The following is a 19,544-nucleotide window of genomic DNA, read 5'->3' as shown; positions in this document are numbered from 1 at the left end:
AATCATGGCGCAGACAAGGAAAGGCATGGCGGGGAATCAAAATTTCACAAAGACCGTGCGTTTCTGGAAAAGGCCATAATGAGATTTTACTGTACATAACAATTAATGTCATGAATTATTTAAGGTGGCTATCCTGAAAGTTCATAACTAAATCTTATAAAAAGCCATTTTCATAAACCGAAATCAATGCAATACATAATTACAAAAACTTATGGAACAGTAATAAAATGTGTCGCAACCTGAAAAAGCCTTAAAAATTGTTCCAAAGAAACAACAACCATTATTAAATTCCAGAAATAGATTCTAAAAGGTGGTATTATGAATAGAGGGATAATTGAATTAGGGATGCTACATATACCTCGTGTGCCTACTATATCATCATCCATCTAATTTAATTTGCCTTGAAAAGAGCTGCATGGCTGAATTGATTTTTTAATAACTTTCTGTTCTTGAAGTTATTCTGCCAAAGCTTTATTTAAATCTGTAAGCCACTTTCAATTAAAGACAGTTATGTCAACAGAATAAGGCACATTTTTTTTTTCTTCAGCTGAATTCTTTCCAAGATAGAAATTACAGTTAAAACTACAGGAATTAAATAAAAAACAAAAAAACAAAAAAAACAAAAAAACAACAACTTTCACTTACCATAGCCAACAGGTAGCTGGATTTTCCAGGTGCAATCCAGGTTGTTGGGGTACGCGCCCGGAAACCCTGGGCTCAAGATCACTCCCCCCATGCTGCTCAGTGTCCCTCCGCAGGTTGCTGCAAAGTGGACAAGGGTACTTAGTGCTGGGGGTCGTGGCTTTCTAGCAAGGGGATTTAATTCCAGCTGCTCTATGGGATCGTGCTAGGTAAGAGCAAGTCTGCAGAAGTGGATTCACCCTCAATCGCAGCACACACACAGCGCGATGCACTTCAGTTACCCTCGGGTCTGGTCCTTCCTCTCGGGCGTCAACTATTTAAGAACAAAGACGGTTTTTCCAAATGGATCTGCTTCTGGTACGTGGAGAATCAGGAAAGGCGACTAAATGTCAAGTGCCGTGCAATTTCATGCATGTTAGTCCCGATGGCTTCCAGGTTACAGGTCGCTATTCATTGAGTGGTAGCATTAGTTTCTCTCTATTCATTGATAACTATGTGCTACCCAACAGGCTGAGTAAATACACTGCAGAACTTAATTCTCATACAACCCTAAAAAGTTCGTGTTATTACCCATTTTACAGATAAGGAAACCAAGCCTGAAGAGATGAAAAGTTTGCCTAAGCGACGCGGTCAGAATACTATGCCAGCTCTGTCTGGTTCTAGGACCGACGTTTTAACCAGCATACGTTTCCTTTGGGATTCTTTTCTGTTTTGGGGTGCGGCTCACTAAACCCACTTTCTCCCCAGGAAACCTTACATCCATCGTCATGACAGGGTGTTAACGTAAGCTCCCACATCCGGCCGGACTTCTGTCACTCACATTTTATGCTACTGTAGCTGAGGTTTGGCTATAAAGAAACAACTGATTTTATAACACACTTGTCAAATAATATGTGTGTAAGCAGATGAAATTCGAATCCCTGACCATTTGTGACCTATTAAAATGGCAACTTCTTGTATCTGGAAGTCATAATGCAAACGCTGTCACTTCTTCCAGGAAGTCACATTAAAAAGCTTTATTGCTATTCTAACAGTGTTCTCATTAGGCAAAATAGTTTGTGGAAGGCCTTCTTTCAGAGAGCTCTCAGGACCTGTGCGGAATACTTTTTGCTTTTTTAATCACCAACATAGAAAAATTTTATGTGTCGAGGATACAGTTGATAGGAGGAAAAATCTAAAGTCTTAAAAAATCCAGTCCAGTAAGTATGGTGATCGCCCAAGCTAGGGAATCGTGATCTGGATTTCAACATTGTATAAGTTATTAATGAAATAGGCTTTAAAAAAAATTAAGTAATGCAGTTTTGTGGGACGAATGAATAATTCCAGCAAAACCCTGAATGTGAACTTTGTTGTTGTTTAGAGCAGAACCTGCCAAGGTGACCTCTTTGTGGGAGAACCAAGTATGTGAAAATCTAGCTGCTGGGATGCATTTTACCCACGAGTCTATCAGTTCTGGTGAAGGCATGTTGGTGGATCTGCACGGCATCCCTAAATATACTGAGCAGTGATCTCCCTTCCCTGGGGCTCTCATCTTGCAATGAGAGTAAGTATGTATGTCCAACCACAGGGAAAAAGACAGGAAAATGCTGTATCAATGACAGCAACACTGAGACAAATGTGAAGTAAAGGCGACATTTTTAAATAGACCCTTTTGATTTTGAACACAGTTTTTATGAAAAGAAGATTGGGAATTAGAAAATATAAATATCTATGTATGTCTTTTTTTTTAATTCTTTAATATTTATTTATTTATTTATTTATTTATTTATTTATTTATTTATTTTGAGAGAGAGAGACACACACAGACTGTGCGTGGGAGAGGGGCAGGAAGAGAGGGAGAGAGAGAATTCATAGCAGGCTCTGAGCTGTCAGCACAGAGCCCGAGGCGGGGCTCGAGCTCATGGACCGACTGAGAGATCCTGACCTCACTGAGGCACCCAGGCACCCCTCCATGTACGTCTTCGATTGAGGACTGGGATAGTCTCACATGAATAGCTGACCCAGCACTTGGATGCTGGACGTCATCATCAATAGTCATCATCAACAGTTTACCAAACAAACTTTGTTTATCATGGGCCAACGATCAGGGTTGTGAAGACAGAGACAAGGGCCTGGATATTGCATAGATCTCCTTTCAAATATACAGTGGCAACCTGATTCCTTGAGTATTTGGTTACCATTACACGTAATCCTCACTTAGTTTACATAAAAATATGAAAGTCATTGACTAGGCATGCAAACAGAGCTCCCAAAAGATGAGCGTCAATCTTCTTTCCTTTGTGATGTTTTCAAACTCCACCAATGGACTTGTCTTACTTTATACTTGTCCACTGTTCCAATTGCTGAAGCCTCAGCCTTCTTCTCAGGGCTTACTGGTCCACTACCATTGATAGACTGACTTCCTGCCTCCTGCTGGAGACACTCCCTCCACACCTGACCCTCTCTTATAGTTAAGCAGCCTATGCAGGGAGTTACTGGCAAATATGGTGTCTCCAAAGGTCAAGGTGTTTATTGGAATAAAGTAGCTGGGGACCTGACATCTTACTGGGTTTATTTATTTTCTTTTGTGCAGATTCCTGACTTTTTGGTAACCATATGTGGAACTTCAATCCAGGGCACAGGCCATGCCCTGCAGGAGAGACCCCACGGTGTAGAGAATACCAGCTCAGAGGCAGGGCCCTGGCAAACAGCGTGGCCAGTCTGGGGCTTGCTGTCATGTTCGAAGTGGTTAATATTGGTTGAGCTCTGAGAGTGGTGCTTGACACTCAGTAACCTGTAGAGAAGTGTTTTGATATAACTTGTCTTCATTAGTACTAGAAATTTCCAAGAGCTAATAAATAAAATATTATCTCTCTATGGATTTCTAGTCTTAAAATCCCCCAGTTTGGATTAATCAGAAGCCATTAGCTAAAAAAAAAAAAAAAAAAAAAAAAAAAAAAAAAAAAAAAAAGGAAAGAAAAAAGAAAAAAACAAAAACAACCTTCCGCTCTCTCAGATCAGACTTTGAGACTTATTGTGGGTTGTTTGTGAGTCTTCCAATGAAAAACCTTTCTCTAGAGCTTGTAAACAGTTAGGAGCCAGCAGGTGTTACGGAAGCTGACGTATCTTCGACATTTGCTAATACAGGAGACGTGCTAATGCTAAGTCGAAGATAAAAATCAATTATACTTGACGAATATAGGTTAACTATTTGAATAAAACATGCCCTCACGTAACACTGGGTGCCATGGCACGTCATTTGGTTGAATCCCCGTGGTGAGCTGATTTCATTTCAAAGTTAAAAATGTTTCAGTCCCCAGGTTTAAGGGAAGTTCTTCATTTACAAATAAATAGGAAGATGGATGTTCTGAAGGTAAGAGGCAGGGAGGAGGAGGCGGTCCCCCGAAGGTGGTACCCCTGTTACTGTTTCTCCCTTCCAGGTCGCGCCTGGGATGTCAAATCTCTACAGAAAGTGTCAACGTTTTAGGTGACGTGCTAATCTAGACATTTATTTTTACCAAGAAATCACTCTCAGGTAAAAGGTATTGGTCACCAGGGAACGTTTTCACTTTTAAGCGAACATGCTTCGATGAACATAACAGGACAGCCCCTGTTTCCCGCACGAGACCGTCATAAAGGCCGCGGTTCTGTTGTAAACATTTGGTTCCGTTTTATCTTCCTCTGTGCACAGCTCCATCTGTGTCCCGTTCTAGGTGATTAAGTTGTATATTACTAAAAACCATTTAATACCTAGATTTGCGTGAGAGGTCGGAAAACCAGGCTTGCAGAGGAACACGTAACAGAGCGTAACTCCCTTGCTTTACCGTGAGTGCCAGAAAAATGCACTAAGCGATCACAGTCCTCGGCGAATGGATCGTGAACAATGTGTGACCAGCTCAGAGGACACTTTTAAGGATGTTTGTGCCCTTTAAAATCACCTGCATTCTGGGATGCCTGGGTGGCTCCCAGTTGGTTGAGTGTCAGACTCTTGGTTTCAGCTCAGGTCGTGATCTCATGGTTCCTGGGTCTGGGCCCGAGTCGGCCTCTGGGCTGGCAGTGTGAGTCTGCTCGGGATTCTCCCCCCACCACCCACCCCTCTCTCTTTCTCATTCTGCATTACCCCTCCCCCTGCGGCTCTCTCTCTCTGTCTCTCTCTCTCTCTCTCTCAAAATAAATAAATGAACTTAAAAATCATCTGCATTCATTCAGGAAAGTTGCCCACTCGCTCCTGAAATGGCACACGCAATATGAAGGTGCTTGAAGGCAGTTCTGGAGACAAGGGGCTTCTGAGTGCACCCCACGCAGCATCCGTGTGCTGACACAAGAGAGGGACCAAGAACAAGGCGTCCATGATCACTGCGGTACCAGTCCAGATTGTCTGACCGTCAGTCACTTACGGGTCATTCAGGCATCGGGGTTACCGAGAGCCCAGTGCGCTAACTGTACCGTGGTGACTGACACCTGGCTCTGCCTCTAAGGTCCTTGGGACTGCAGGGAGGGCCATTCGAGTTACAGAAAGTGACAGTCCAGCTGCACAAGGAAGAGCAGAGTCACGCTCACTGTAGCAACGACTTTCTGTCACTGCTGTTTTCCAACCGGAGGGTGGGAGCCCGGACAGGGCTGGGGGGAGGGTAAGGCCAGTGAGGCAAGTCCCCCGGGTGCCAACTTTAAGAAGGTGCCCGGATCCTCAAGCCATCTGTTGGTGCAACTTCAAAAGTAATGCAAACGACAGCAGCGACAACAACAACCAGAAACAAACCCTGTGATGAACAAAATATCAACATTTCAAATACCGATGGGAGGTACTCCTACCTTCCCTTGCCTTGGCCCTTGATGCGGGGGCGCAGGTGCAGGAGGTGGGGCTCAGGCAGGGCTTGTGCCTGGAGGCAGGAACTAGCAGGCACCCTGGGGCATCCCGGGGGGCATGCAGAGCAGGGGTGTGTGCAAGTTGGGGGGGTGGGGGGGTTGAGCTGCAGGGCCAGGAGCAAGGACTCTTGTTCCCCTGCTGTCCTAGGAGGTGCCCCGAAACCAGGGGCTGTAGGTTAGGCTCGTGTGCAGATGGCCAGCAACCACTTAGCCGGGGCCTACGAGGCACTCAAAGCCTGTGAGATCCTAAAGCCGAGGCCTCGGGGGGGGGGGGGGAGACTCACTACTGGGGAGCATTGAGGTCGCAGGCCCACGAGGGCAAAGAACCCCAGATTTGGTGAGTGAGAAGGAAGCTGAGCTAACATCCAGGTTATTCAAGAAAGGTGACCATCACGGTGTTCACCTGGGAAGGGGGTACAGGGTTTGAAGAAGGCAACAGGTGTGCAGGTCAGGCACACGGAGTCCACAGGTGAGGTCAGCACCGGACAAAGCCGTGTGGTCACCTGAGCTGTGAGTAAAGGTGTCTGAGTCAGACCTACAGCTGATGGGCAGTGGGCGGGGCTCGAGGCCTGGGCGGCAGGAACGCCACGTAGACTTTAAAGAGTCAAGACACCGCACGTGGCCTCACACTCCAAGGTTTCCCACAGAGGAGGGAAATGGAAACCACCTGCCGTTCCAGGGAACCCCTGGGACTCTCGACAACCGCTAACTGGGCCCCAGGGCACATCTTCGTCTTTAAAAGGCTGGGTTGGCACGTGCTTCCCTAAAGGGGCGGGCTGCACCCCGTCCTAGGGGACACGTCTGCAGCGGCTGGGTGGGGGGGCGCCTCTCTGTTTGTCCTATACGATACCATCCCTCCCACTTCACATCATTTATTTGGACTTCTGACTTTGTTTTCTGGAAACCTGATTTTCCTGAGGCCCCAAGGCTGACACGGAACGACGTTCAGGCTTTCAGACCTGCTGTGCTCATTCTCTCTCATAATTAATCCACTGGCCCTTCTGATACAAATGTAATTGGAGTCCGGTGCCTGGAGCCCGCGATCTCACACCTACTCCGCGCAGGCTGGTCGGAAGATGATGAAAAAGCCGAACTAGTACACCCGTGGGAGAAGACGCCTGGGCCATCTTCCTCGTGCCTCGACCGCGTTATGGTGTTCGTGTTAAGTAACAAGAGCTTCGAGAGGAGTTGCAACCTGTGCAGCCCCAAAGAGGAGCTCGAGGGGCTGGCTGCCACGCTGCTGACAGCGCAGGTGCGCCGCTAGGCAGTGTCGCGGGCGCGTCCTTACCGATGCACAGGGGAGACGGGTAGTTCCAGCGGCGAACGGTTCCCGGCATACAAGAAATGTGGGAGCGGCCCTGTGGGAGACAAGGAAATGGACTTCACGTCACTGGAAACGGGGCAGGTGCGGGTCGCACGCGAGAATCTCTGTCCTTCCTGGGGTTTCCTTCTCTGATCGAAGGACAAATCAGAAATCGTGAAATGTATTCCACTAACGTTTATCAAGGAATCCCACGCTCCGAGTCAGGATGGGGAAAAAAAAAATCCATAATCACTGTGTTTCCCTTCAGTAAAGACCAGAATCTTGCACTGGCCCACCCAACACTCTGTCTAGGATGCACTCGTTTCCCGATGCTTAGCAAGGAGGCTTGGGAAATAAACACATCCTTGGTTGTCTTTTTTGTTTTAAATCATCAGAAGTTACAGCTTTTGATCTTGGAGGCTGTAAATGATTAGGAAATGCGAGGTGACTGATTTGAAGGTGGAAGTTCAGCAGGATGCAAGCTGCTCACAAAAAGGTACCTACCTACTCACCTTTCATGCTTACGGTTCACACTCCACCCACACGCCCCTTACGGTCCCACAGAGAACTGTCAGTCCCTCCTCCACCAGACGAACAGGAGGCTTCCTATTCATTCGGTTATCGGACCGCCTCGCACACCATCACATAATTGTGGCTGCAGTCAAATGAATCCTCATCACCCACGGTCTCTTTATCCTTTAAATATATGCAGTTTTGAACTTGCAGCCTTCAAGAATATCTGTCCTAGTATTTGTGTTTGAAAAATCAACCAGCTGCAGGTTAAATCCTGAGAGTTTTGTGCGAAAATCTCTCACAATAAAAGAGAAGGTAGTCAACGGGACACCTGTGTGTGCAGACTACTCGTGTTTATTTTGTTTTCCTCCCTGTGACTAGGTGGTCTTCTCTGCCATGCGTGCTTATCCTGTGAGCCTCCGTTTGCCCCACGACTGGCACAGAGGCAGCTGAAAACAAATCTTTGATTCATGTTAAGTAATCCCCGCCATGTCGCAAACGCATCAAACAAGCGTTTGCGTTAATGCAGTTGTCAATAACAAACCAATTCCCTGAGCTCAGAAACATTTCAAACTCAATTCATCTGCCACAAAACTCATTTTCTCATACTTTCTGATATGTTAAAAAGTCATTACAGCCAAAGGAGACTATATTTACTCTTAAAGAAGACATTCTGTGCAGCACATTTCCTGCTAAAGTTCATGCTGTGCATATACTCATTTTCTGATCCACTGAATTATCTTTAATAAATTTCTTCCTGAATTATGGACAGACATAAAGTGCAAAAGCCTTTCAAGGTATTTATTGATGGCTGCCAATAAAGGAGGCATTTATTACTGATCTGGGTCATATTCTGTTATTGATTCTAGCACAAACATTTTACTTTATTTATGTATGTAGGTATGTATGTATGCATGCATCTATGTATGTATTATTTTGAGGAAGACAGAGTGTGAGCAGAGGAAGGGCAGAGAGAGAGGGAGAATCCCAAGCAGACTCCACACTGTCAGCACACGGCCGGATGTGGGGCTCGAACTCATGAAACTGAGATTGTGGCCTGAGTGGAAATCAAGAGCGGAACGCTTCCCCGACTGAGCCCCTCAGGCAGGCGCCCCCGGCACCAACATTCTACGTTAGTGATTCCAGCTGGAATGTGTATAGTGGATCCAAAAGAAGACAGGACTCTATTAGTTACTAGTTTGGAATGGGCATTTTCTTTTTTCATCTCTTCAAAGAACTCTGAAACAAGCCTGCAGAAAATGGAAATCCTAAATCCCACGAGCACTCGGGAGCCCTCTCAACGTGTCACGTGATCGCACCTTTGCGCCACGCCCAGGAACCTCCCTAGGCACACACGCTCACAGACATTTGTGTGCAAACTGTCCGAGGAAGGCTGCTTTTCATGAATGGTGTGCAATGGATGCACGCTGTGCTTCCAAATACGTGACTGTGCTAGAAGATTCTTGTCCACCGTTAGCAATTAAAAACAAAAAACCCAGGCTGCTTCCTTACTCCCGTGAACGACCCACAGCAGCTTGTGAGGTCAGAGCCGGAGCCTGTCTGTGATCAAGACAAGACAGCTTGGTTTGCGTTTGGAAAACAGGCTGTGCTCGGCAGACGTGTGTCCTCAGGCCTTACCTGCAGGCAGCACACCCTTTGGTGCCTTCTAAGAAAGGCCCTTAGCAAATAATCCTTTCCAGTTTCCTCTTGGAGGGCCGCAGAGGTGTCGCTTATAAAAGGATTCTCCAAGTGGCACCATGAACCAGTGGGAAGGAGGTGAGCATCCAGAAGGAAAGCAAGTACCGACATGTGGGGATCTGCGCTCAATTACAACGTGCGCCCAAAGAGGCATCGCGATGGCGTATCAGTATATCCTGCTGTGTCTCTCTAGATGGAGCCCCTGGGGTGTGGCTCAGAATTCTTTATACTGTAACTTGTTTAAGATTTGTCTTAAAGAGGGGTCCCTGGGGGGCTCAGTCAGCTTTGCTTCTGATTCTTGATCTCGGCTCAGGCCACGATCTCGCGGTTCGTGGGTTCAAGCTCCACACCGGGCTCTGTGCTGACAGCTCAGAGCCTGCTTGCGATTCTCTCTCTCTCCCTCTCTCTGCCCCTCCCTCACTCGTGCTGCCGCTGTCTGTCTCTCAAAATAAAGAAATAACCTTTAAAAAAAAAAGATTTGTCTTAAAGAATCAGTTCAGATAGCCTTAGCACGCTTGTTTAAAAACTTGGCTCAGGTGTGAAGGTGTAGTAAAGCTTCCTCAGTAACTCTTGTCCCGCTCTGCAAGGAAGGGTCTGCCCATCTCCTGGTAGAGTCAAAGTAATTAGGGTAGTGCCCACCAAATCTGTAGGTTGTAGCTGTTCTTACTCAGGTGACTTTAGACACTGGTGTTTGTTCGTCGTGACTGCAATGATGCGTTTCCCTTGCCGGGGTGTGTCAGGCATCTTGCAGACGCAGAAGGGTGGGTCCTCTAAACCCACAACCTGGGCTGATTCCCAAGCGTTGGCCCCACCGGGGATGCCCTACCAGTTCTTCTGTTCCACCCCCTTCTCTCACCCCCGGCTCAGCTCCCACCTCCTCGTCAGTGAGAGAGACAGGCCTCCTGTTCCCACCCCGTGTGGGTGACCGGGAGGAACACAGCTGAGGCACCTGGGGGGCACTCCTTCTGCGCTCGGCGTTTGTGAGCTGTCGTTGTGACCTGTCTTGGCTCTGCAAAATATCTCCCTCCAACACACTCTGGAACTTGTATCATTCATGGTGGTGGCCTTGTACTCTGGAACCTTGCAACTTTTTTCTGATGCTTCCTCAAGCTCATTAAATCAGTTAAAGACCAGAACTAAACATTTCCCCTTGAGATACTATCAGCTTCAATGTCGTCATAAGCATGCCACAAAAAGTACTCTGTGACCCCATATAACTGAAGAGCGGACACAACATCGGGCTTAACTATTTCCACCGGACTTTGTAACATACGTGCTGAGATTAGTAATATTGTCGGCAGGGAGAGTCATATTATTATGTTAAGTGACAGAGAGAAACTATTTTGTGAGTAAGCTTATTTGCAGTTAGACTAGAAAAAATTAACAGAAAAAGTAACGTCGCTACACATTAGGTTCTCGATGTTTATAAAACTTTCATATAAAATTATAAAAAAGTGATAAAAAGTTGTCAATATTTCTTGAAAACGATGTCAACCTATTACTTGAGGACCTGAGTACCTGGGACAGAGTAGGTACCGAATGGGCATTTGCCCAACTGAATGTGGGACCGAGGTACAAAGCAGGACAGACACACCGCCCAAAAGCAGATCCCGTCACTGGGTGGCCGGGGTCACACGGTGAAAGAGACCGTGTCAGGACTCTGTCCCCTAGAATTTTCTCTGCATACTCTTTGGGAGAACATACATTTTGAAATAAAATAATCACAAAACTGAGACGCTAGGCTTTATCATTTAGAGCTATTTCCACATTCTAATTAAGATGACCAGCAGGCAGGGCTTAATGTGACCACTGCGATTCCCAAACAGGGTGAGAGAAACTAGATGAGCTTCTCTGGGTACAGATCCCAGGCGCTGGTTGCCTTCCCCGAAGCTGGGCAGGGACTACGAAGTTTAACCCTCGCCATTCCCAAATCTCCGAAAGAAAGTACCTGCAAGGTATACCCCGGTTCACACTGGAAGGACAGGACGTCGTTCACCATATACCGATCACCTGTTTTGATGCCGTTGCTGGGAAGGACAGGCTCTTGACACGCAGCGAGACCCACCGCTGTGGAGACGCAAAGACAAGTGCTGAGGAGTGTAATACGAATGGTATTATGGCTCGAGTAACAGGTTCTTTGGCTGCTCTCCTCCCGACAAGAAGAACGAAAGGCCTTAACTCTCTTGTGGTACTACCGAGACCACAAGCAACGTTAAATCGGTCATTAGCTACTTCTTAAGTATTAGTATGTTTCATTTACATCACGCGGCGAACCAAGCTTGTCCTCAGACAATAAAGTCTGCTACTTCCGTGTTTACTCCTACACACTCCAATTCCAACACGTACCCATTTTAAAAGGTCCTTTAAAATTATGTTCCTCATTATATGCAAAATCCATGACAATGGTCGCTTGCTTTGTGTTTTTTCAAGCATAGATGGCAATCTTTATGAAACATTCTAAGTGTGCATCTGGGAAGTCTACCCTTCTGGAAAAACGTAATATGAGAACAAATTCTTCGAATATTTTAGGTTCTCTCTCACTCTCATTTAAAGACAACAACAAAATCCTCTTGAGCAGTGTGTTCGTGGGTGAACAGGACCCATATCCACGGATCTAAGGCTGTAATCAGACACGTTTCTCAATGGAATCGCCTTCAGTTAGGGCACTAACGATTTCTTTAATGTGTCATATAATACCAGCTGTTGGCCTAAAGTACAGAAAAATTAACTCTAAGTATTTAACACTGATACCGCTCCATATAAACCCCATAGAACAAATAATAAAATATGCAACTATGGCATTTTATAGAATAAACAATACATTGGACATGGGCCGGTGCTAAGGACTCGGTGATCGCAAATACCCCTTTGTATCAATGTGGCGTGTCTTCTCTCAGCCCAGTTTACACAGACTGAGGGGTTATCCAGGGTGACAGATGGGGAAGGACGTTACCGAGAGGAGCCCAGCTTAAAATTCTTCCTGTGACCTTGGACGTACACTTCAGTTCTTATTCTTGACACTAACAGGAATGAATGGGTCAGAGTCGTTACCTGGTTGGGATGGGGGACGCTTGGGAATTACAGCTGGGACAGGGAAGGTGGGGAAGCCCGCCAGTCAACCCAGAGGCAAAAATTGGTGGGACGCGGAAGAACAGGTCTATGCAGGCAGCCGTGCAAGATGAGGTTGTGCGCAGCCTGCCTCCCACCCAGGACTGTGTGTGTGTGTGTGGGCGCTGTGGCTGGGACACCTCCTCTCATCGGTGCACCCTCTGTTGTTCCATCAGGCTTCACTTAAAAACCACGAGGTCAAGGATAAAATTATTCAGAAATCCAAGATGGCTACAGAACGCACGACGTGCATCTGGAAGCAGGAGCCAATGTGACCCCGCATATGCTCCCTGGTGCAGCAGGCTCTGGGTCTGGGCAACGGCAACCACGCACATTGATACGGACGGATCATTGTACTGGACGCATTATATTGCTTGAATCCTCACAGACAGCTAACCGACTCCTTGTGTGTGATGTTAAGGAAAGGGCAAAGTCAAGTCAAATTAACAGGTCAAGTTTCCCAGTGCAGGTATGTAAATGCCCCCATCTCTCAAGGTCGGTAACTGAATGGTCAACCTGCAGACATCAAATTCCTTCACTTCCTTGCTTTACAAAGCATGTTATGAGAGTCTGACAAGGACACACCTTGTGGGCCCCAGCTCACAGCTGCTGAGGCAGAATGACCATGTTAACACCATCCTTAAGGTTTTGTGTGCATTAAAGTCTGAGAAGCAACTAGTTTGCCTCACTTTCCCCCCAAACCTGAGATGAACTGAAGCAAAGAGAGAAAGTATCTTCATCTTTTACCACCAGTGTGATTATTCATCTGAGAAAAAACATGCTACAGAATGTGCATCAGAATTGGATACCACCGGTACATAAACTAGCTGGATGATTTCAAGCCTTGTAACACATTGATTTTATCTGGGATGAGCAGGTATGAAGTGTATCATAAAGGTTTTCTAAGTTGAAATTGATATTTCCCTAAATGGCTATATATTAAATGACATATTAAATGGCTATATATTAAAAATGCATTGAGTAGCATTTGTTTTTAATCCCTGGCACAATCTTTCAAGCCAATTGGGGCTTTTTAGGTATGACAAAATTGCTAAATATGGGAAAGTACAATCACTTAGGCCTTTTTCTTGTTTTATTGGTACAATTTATCTCTTTCTCAACTGGAGAACATATATTATAACTACGTTTAAATTTCACGATTTTTCCTACCACGGCCTAGAGATATCACCTACCATATGTCACTATTTTTTTTATTTGACCCTGAAAAAAAAATACTTCAAATACCCTTTGTATAAATTTAATTACAACTTGAAATACTAAAAACCTAATTTATGGTGGCACCACATTTTCATTGTAGTATACTTTAGGTGCACACCAGGCATGTCAGAGACCATAGAATATCAATAACCCAAAAATAAATCAAAGTAAACCAAAGACATATTTTGAAATAAAAAAAATGCAACAAGTAATTCAAAATTAAATTCCAGTTATGAAACACCAACCCTTTACATACAAGCTATAATGGGATTTTACCTATGCACTATATTTGTTTATTATAAGTTGATTTCTATGCATTTATTATATATTTATTTATTTTCATTTCCTCCTTACTTCAATTGTGTAAATCCAATTCTTCTTAAAAAAATAAGTTGCACTTATCTGTAACTACAGGAATTATAACACATTTTCTGAATAAATCAAAAATATACAAAAATCATTTTAATCAGTATTTGATATGATGAGACACAGGAAGCAGTTATATGTAGACCTTGATATTTGAAAAAAATTTTTTTAACGTTTATTTATTTTTGAGACAGAGAGAGACACAGCATGAACGGGGGAGGGACAGAGAGAGAGGGAGACACAGAATCGGAAGCAGGCTCCAGGTTCTGAGCCATCAGCCCAGAGCCCGACATGGGGCTCGAACTCACAGACCAGACCGCGAGATCGTGACCTGAGCTGAAGTCAGACGCTTAACCGACTGAGCCACCCAGGCGCCCCAATATTTGAATTTTTTTTAATGTTTATTTTTGAGAGAGAGACAGAGCATGAGTGGCGGCGGGGGGGAGAGGGAGACACAGAATCCCAAGCAGGCTCCAGGCTCCCAGCTGTCAGCACAAAGCCTGACGCTGGCTTGAACTCACGATCCGTGTGATCATGACCTGAGCCGAAGTCGGACACTTAACCAACTGAGACACCCAAGCACCCCTACCCTAATATTTGAACTGTAGACAGAAGTATCTTCCTTGTCTTGCTTGTCTGTGTCACTAGGTGTCCCATGTATTTTAGAAGCTAACAACATGGAGATGTTTGTTACTTCTAGTAACAGCCCTAGTGATATCCTCTACATGTATTTACATGGAGATAAGTCAATAAATGATTGATAGGATAATCCACAAGTATTTATTGAGCTACCCTGGACTGGAGCCAAGTATTTTCCATACATCATGCTTCTCTCCTAACGATGCAATGCTGGCTACCCTGGGAGTCAGTCAAGCTGAAGTGAAAACAGTAGATTTATGTTATGAGTGGGGGTTTTAATGTTTGTTTGGGTTTAGAAAACCAGCACTCTAGCAGAGGGGAGAGTTCAAGGTGCGGCAGATTCAGACCCACAACCAGTTGGGGTTGAAGTGCAGCCCCAGACAGAAGTGTTCCAACACAGCAGAACGGCACCAAGTCCTATGATTTACAGGATCGGGGTAAAACCCCTTAGAGACAGAGCAACCCTGCACATGAGGGACCCCAAACGGGGAAACCGGACAGGAGGGAGCCAGCATCCCAGCGCCAGAAATACTGGTAACAGTGAAAGACAACAAGTCCTAACTGACAAGACGGAACAATGGCTTTCTGACCTTTAGGGCACAGAAGGAGGCCTACTCAACAATCTTTGGTATGAAAAGGGTAGACTATGTGTATTCAATCATTACACTAATCAACGTGTGAAATAAAGAAGGTACTAGAAGAAGTAGGCAGGGTAAGAAATTTGAGCTGGCAAGAAGGTCAGTTTAAGTCCACACATGTGTGCGTCATTCCTGAAAACACCTATAACGGGAAGAGTTTTAGAAGAACCTTGCTGGAGCAAAACTGACTTTTAATGTTAAGTCATGGGTGGTATTATCACTTATGTGCCAGATATAATCGTAAAACCAGTCCACTAAAAGCTAGTGATTTAGACACAGAATGAGACACGTAGGGAGGCACATACAAATAAAAGAACCCTGCTCTCAAACTTCTCTAAAATAAAGTCGTGACACGAAGCCATCTGGCAGGAAAATTCAAAATTAATTTTTCAGAAGGAGAGGCATCTGGTAGAGTATATTGTCCCATTGTAAGCAAAAGTGTTGTAGAAAATATTTCTAGTTCTTTCGAGGCACGGCATGTTTACATTTCATACCATACATGGTGATACAGCAAAGGGTATAAAGCTAGGCTTCTAACAAGGTGGTTCCGAAGCAACCTGATTGAATCTTGAGGTATCCCGATCACATGTGAAGTTCCTAAGAAGGTAATTGTTGGGTGTTCTAAAGATTTAGCCCCGCTGCCATAAATGAGCAACAACACAGGGTCCAAGTGTTTTTATGTAGTGCGACGTTTATGCCATATTATACACAGATATACGCTGGGATCCTTTCACCTATAAATGCGCACAGTTTGAAATGTGTTGATTTCTAAAGTTGGGATGAGATTTAGAAGACAGCCAAAGCAGTCTGTGTTTCTCCATGTGTCTAGCCCTCCAAGTGAAGGATATAAAACAAAGTCATTAAAAAGGCAAGGGTCCTAATCCGACCCAATCTACAGCTTAATGGTTTTGCTTTTGCCAGTGGAGCATCAGATGTGGGAGTTATGAAGCGGATTACGGCAAGTAGCCTCCTCGGGTCTCCGGAAGGAATTGTAGCCGTTCTTCTAAACTCATTAGATAAAATGCAGAGAACAGTCTGCTTAAATTTTGAAAGTGAAAACAATTTTGAAATCCATGATAAACATGTAATTTTTTGAAAGGTTTGGAGCAGGAAAAGTGGGCCTTTGTAGGTACAGCGGACAGACGTTGAGGACTTTCGTCACCTCGGCACTGTCCTCATTTTGGCCGGCGTGACGTGTGATTTTTAAAGGTCACGACTTAAAAAAGGAATTATGTCATGCCAGCTGCACTGCTCAAAACAATAATGAAGATGAAACAGAGAGCGGTAAGCTGACCTGAACGGAGAGATCACCACAGCTGGGTTCGTGACAAGGACGGAGAGGTGAAAGAACTACGCAGGTACAGGGGCATTATTAAGTACACAGGGAGGCCACCATAAGCACCAGAGGGACCCCGTGTGATATTCCTTAATTTTGAAAAGAAAAGAATTGGGGGGCACATTCTTTTGCTAACTAAACTTTGCACAAAACTGGTGGATAAAAAGCTGTCTTTACACGTGGGTAGGTACGGTACACCCTAAAACAGAAGTGTTACTGATCAGGTTTGTAACCCGTAAATGGGAACTTGTATTAAAGGGTCAGACGATGTGATGGAAAACTGGTGAATAAAGGCATCACAGCTTCACTTAGGGAGATGCCACGGGAGGTGACAATGCATGAAATAAATGTCAAATGTTATGATCACATAGACATAAACCTAACGAGCGTCGCACTGCACACCTAGACTTTCTATATTCCACTGTTTTATGAGTCAATACGTCTCTATGACAACAGAATGTGTACACAGAAAACCCCATTAATTAATAAAACAGCATCTGATAGAAAGAAAAGAAACTACTTTTTTTAAATCTTTGTCAAAGAAGTTTAGCATCATGTGGAGCTAAAAATATTTTCTTCTTTTCTATTAAAAAAATTTTTTTTAACGTTTATTTGTGTTTGAGAGACAGAGCGCAGGCAGGGATAGGGCAGAGAGAGAGAGGGAGACACAGAATCCGAAGCAGGCTCCAGGTCCTGAGCTGTCAGCTCAGAGCCCAACACAGGATGTGAACTCAAGAACTGAGAGATCATGACCCGAGCCCAAGTTGGACACTTAACTGACTGAGCCCCTAAAAATATTTCTCTTATCTGTAAACTGTGGGCCTGCTAAGTTCACATAATAAATACTTTCTGTATTCTTTCCACTTAGTAGATCATAAGAAATCTTCAAAGCATAAGGGATTGTATGTCCTGTGTCAAGAAAAGTCGTAGCATAAATTTGGGGGAAATAGAGATTCTATTTATCTCTCTTGGAGGTTTGGAAGTATTTTAGATATAAAGGCACAGAGAAATCCTGCGGTGATGAATCCTCCTCGACTTTATTTGAAGGGTTTCCAAAATGTCTGTGATTACAGGACAACTTCGGGCAGTGAACCACCCGTGGATAAGACAGGACAGGAGTGTCTGGCAGAACAGGTTGAGAAGCACTGACCTTTGTCTCTCACTCATGGAGAGGAGGGAAGTGAGTGCTCAAGTCTGGAAAGGGCACGGCTGAGCTCCACCCTCCACCCTGAATACTGGTGGATCACGTGTCCCACCACCACACGGCAGAGCTCTGATTGCACGTTAAGGTTAAAATGGTTCCTGGACCATCAACCTCATCAAACTGCAGACTCCACGGGGACTCAAACTGGCTCCCTCTTCTTCATTGGTGCTATACGTTGAATACTTGTGTGCCTCCCTCCACACCTCCCCCCCACCCCCCGCAAATGCATTTGTTGAAGCTCTAATCCCCAACGTGATGGTCTCTGGAAGTGAGGTCTTTGGGACATAATTAGGTTTAGATGAATTCACGCGGGGGAGCCTCTCCCGATGGGATTAAGGCCCTTATGAGAAGGGTAAGAGACACCTCTCTCCGGACGTGTGCACCCAGGAAAGGCCAGGTGAGCGCACGCTGAGAAGGTGGCTGGTTATGAGCCAGGAAGCAGATCGCCACCAGGAACCGAACCTGCCAGCATCTTGATCTTGGACTTCCCATCTTCCAGATCAGTGAGAAATAAATGTCTGTTGTTTCAGCCCCCCGGTCTGTGGTGTTTTGTCACAGCAGCCAGACCTGACTAAGACGTCTGCACACAGAATGCATCTAGTGCATGGACTGGAATAAGCATACACACATTGACTGAATTAATAAATGGATAAAAGGATAATACACTGTGGCAGAATGATCACAGGTATTAGCTAAAAACTATCTTGGCTGCTAAACAACATGTTCTCGTATTTTCCATTAATAAAGAACAAACGCTATGAAATAGATCGTACTCTACCTATGTCTCCCTATGTCTCCAGTAAACAGCAGCAAACAGATTACCTGCCCCAAGTGACATATTGCTAAACACGCCTCTCACCCACAGTGAAAAGAGAAACATCCTGTCTTGGAGAAGGTCCTCAGCTACGTGCACGTGGCTGACTTTCTATGCTTGTTTCATGAGCAGAACGACCACGTAAGCTAGAACTGAAAAAAGTTCCGTCCTCTTTGCCACAGAGATACTTATTACGAATTAGAGAAACTGTTTTCCCACTTGAAAACTTACTAGATGCACATAGAGTTCAGAAAACTCAGAATATTACGTGTAGTTGAAATTTTTAAATGTCAAACCTAACACTTGAACTTAACCTCAATTACACAAAAATAAATATAATGGTATTTATTGGTGTTTCCAGTGTTTCTGAGTAAAAGGTCAATTATAGCTTTAAAATGATAACAATGGCAATAAAAACCATCTTGGATTGTTTAATTTATGTGTCAGTTAGACTAGTGGAAATACGTATCAAATAAAATGTGGACATTTAATACCTGTGACTATATGTATACATAGGAATACTTAATGCATGCATTTTTGCATGTTTTTGCTTTTCACTGAAGTAAGCAAATATAAAATATTCAGATTTCATTGAGATTCATATTATTCAATAGGCCAAATCATCAGATTAACTGACTGAATCAAGGAACTTTATTTAAGAAAAAAGAAGTGTTTTTACACCCATAATTTTACACCCATAATTTTCATACTTTTCTTTTGGCATGATGTTTTATAACATTGAGCAATGTTCTTTGAGCCAAATCTGGTCATGTTTATTTCTTGCTGTAGTAACTCCTTTCATTAGCCCTCCAGCTGAATATATTTTCTCTGGCCCTTTACAAAAAGATGTTACTGACCCATGATCAATAATAGTCTCCCACAATTTGCTTAAGGTGTAATACTAAACACTTTCATATAGATATTTGATCACTGTAAACAGACATTTGTGATATTTAGTATATAGGCTTGAGGAAACATTACAGACTAATACGAACATTCTTACAGAATAAAAGATCTGTATGGTCAGAAGACTATGCAGATAAATTATACTAATGATATGACAAAGTATGAAATAATTTAACATGTTGGATTTTACATAACATTTGATGAGTACAATGTCAGAACCTCAACTGTAACTATACCTTAGAAACAAAAGAAAAGAAAAAACTGCAACAGTGTGCATTCAGGCCAAACATATTATTTGTTAGCAGATTAAGAAA

The 19,544-nt window shown here is 44.2% G+C and overlaps 1 protein-coding gene across 3 annotated transcripts in view; it reads right to left on the bottom strand.

Annotated features, from left to right (window-relative positions):
- CSMD1 (CUB and Sushi multiple domains 1) overlaps positions 1–19,544 on the bottom strand; it is a 2,002,273-nt gene that overhangs the window by 183,851 nt on the left and 1,798,878 nt on the right. For all 3 annotated transcript variants that reach the window (XM_078445226.2, XM_078445227.2, XM_078445228.2), the window contains 3 exons: positions 10,950–11,068; positions 6,776–6,845; positions 646–762 (listed from right to left, as the gene is read on the bottom strand). In XM_078445226.2, coding sequence (XP_078301352.2) covers positions 646–762; positions 6,776–6,845; positions 10,950–11,068 — 306 coding nt within the window. The remainder of the gene's footprint in view (positions 1–645; positions 763–6,775; positions 6,846–10,949; positions 11,069–19,544) is intronic.

The sequence above is a fragment of the Panthera onca genome, chromosome B1 (assembly GCF_046562875.1).
Source record: "Panthera onca isolate mPanOnc1 chromosome B1, mPanOnc1 haplotype 2, whole genome shotgun sequence".
Taxonomy (NCBI): Eukaryota; Metazoa; Chordata; class Mammalia; order Carnivora; family Felidae; genus Panthera; species Panthera onca.
Note: the sequence above shows the minus strand (reverse complement) of the source record. Positions and strands in the feature narration are given on the sequence as shown.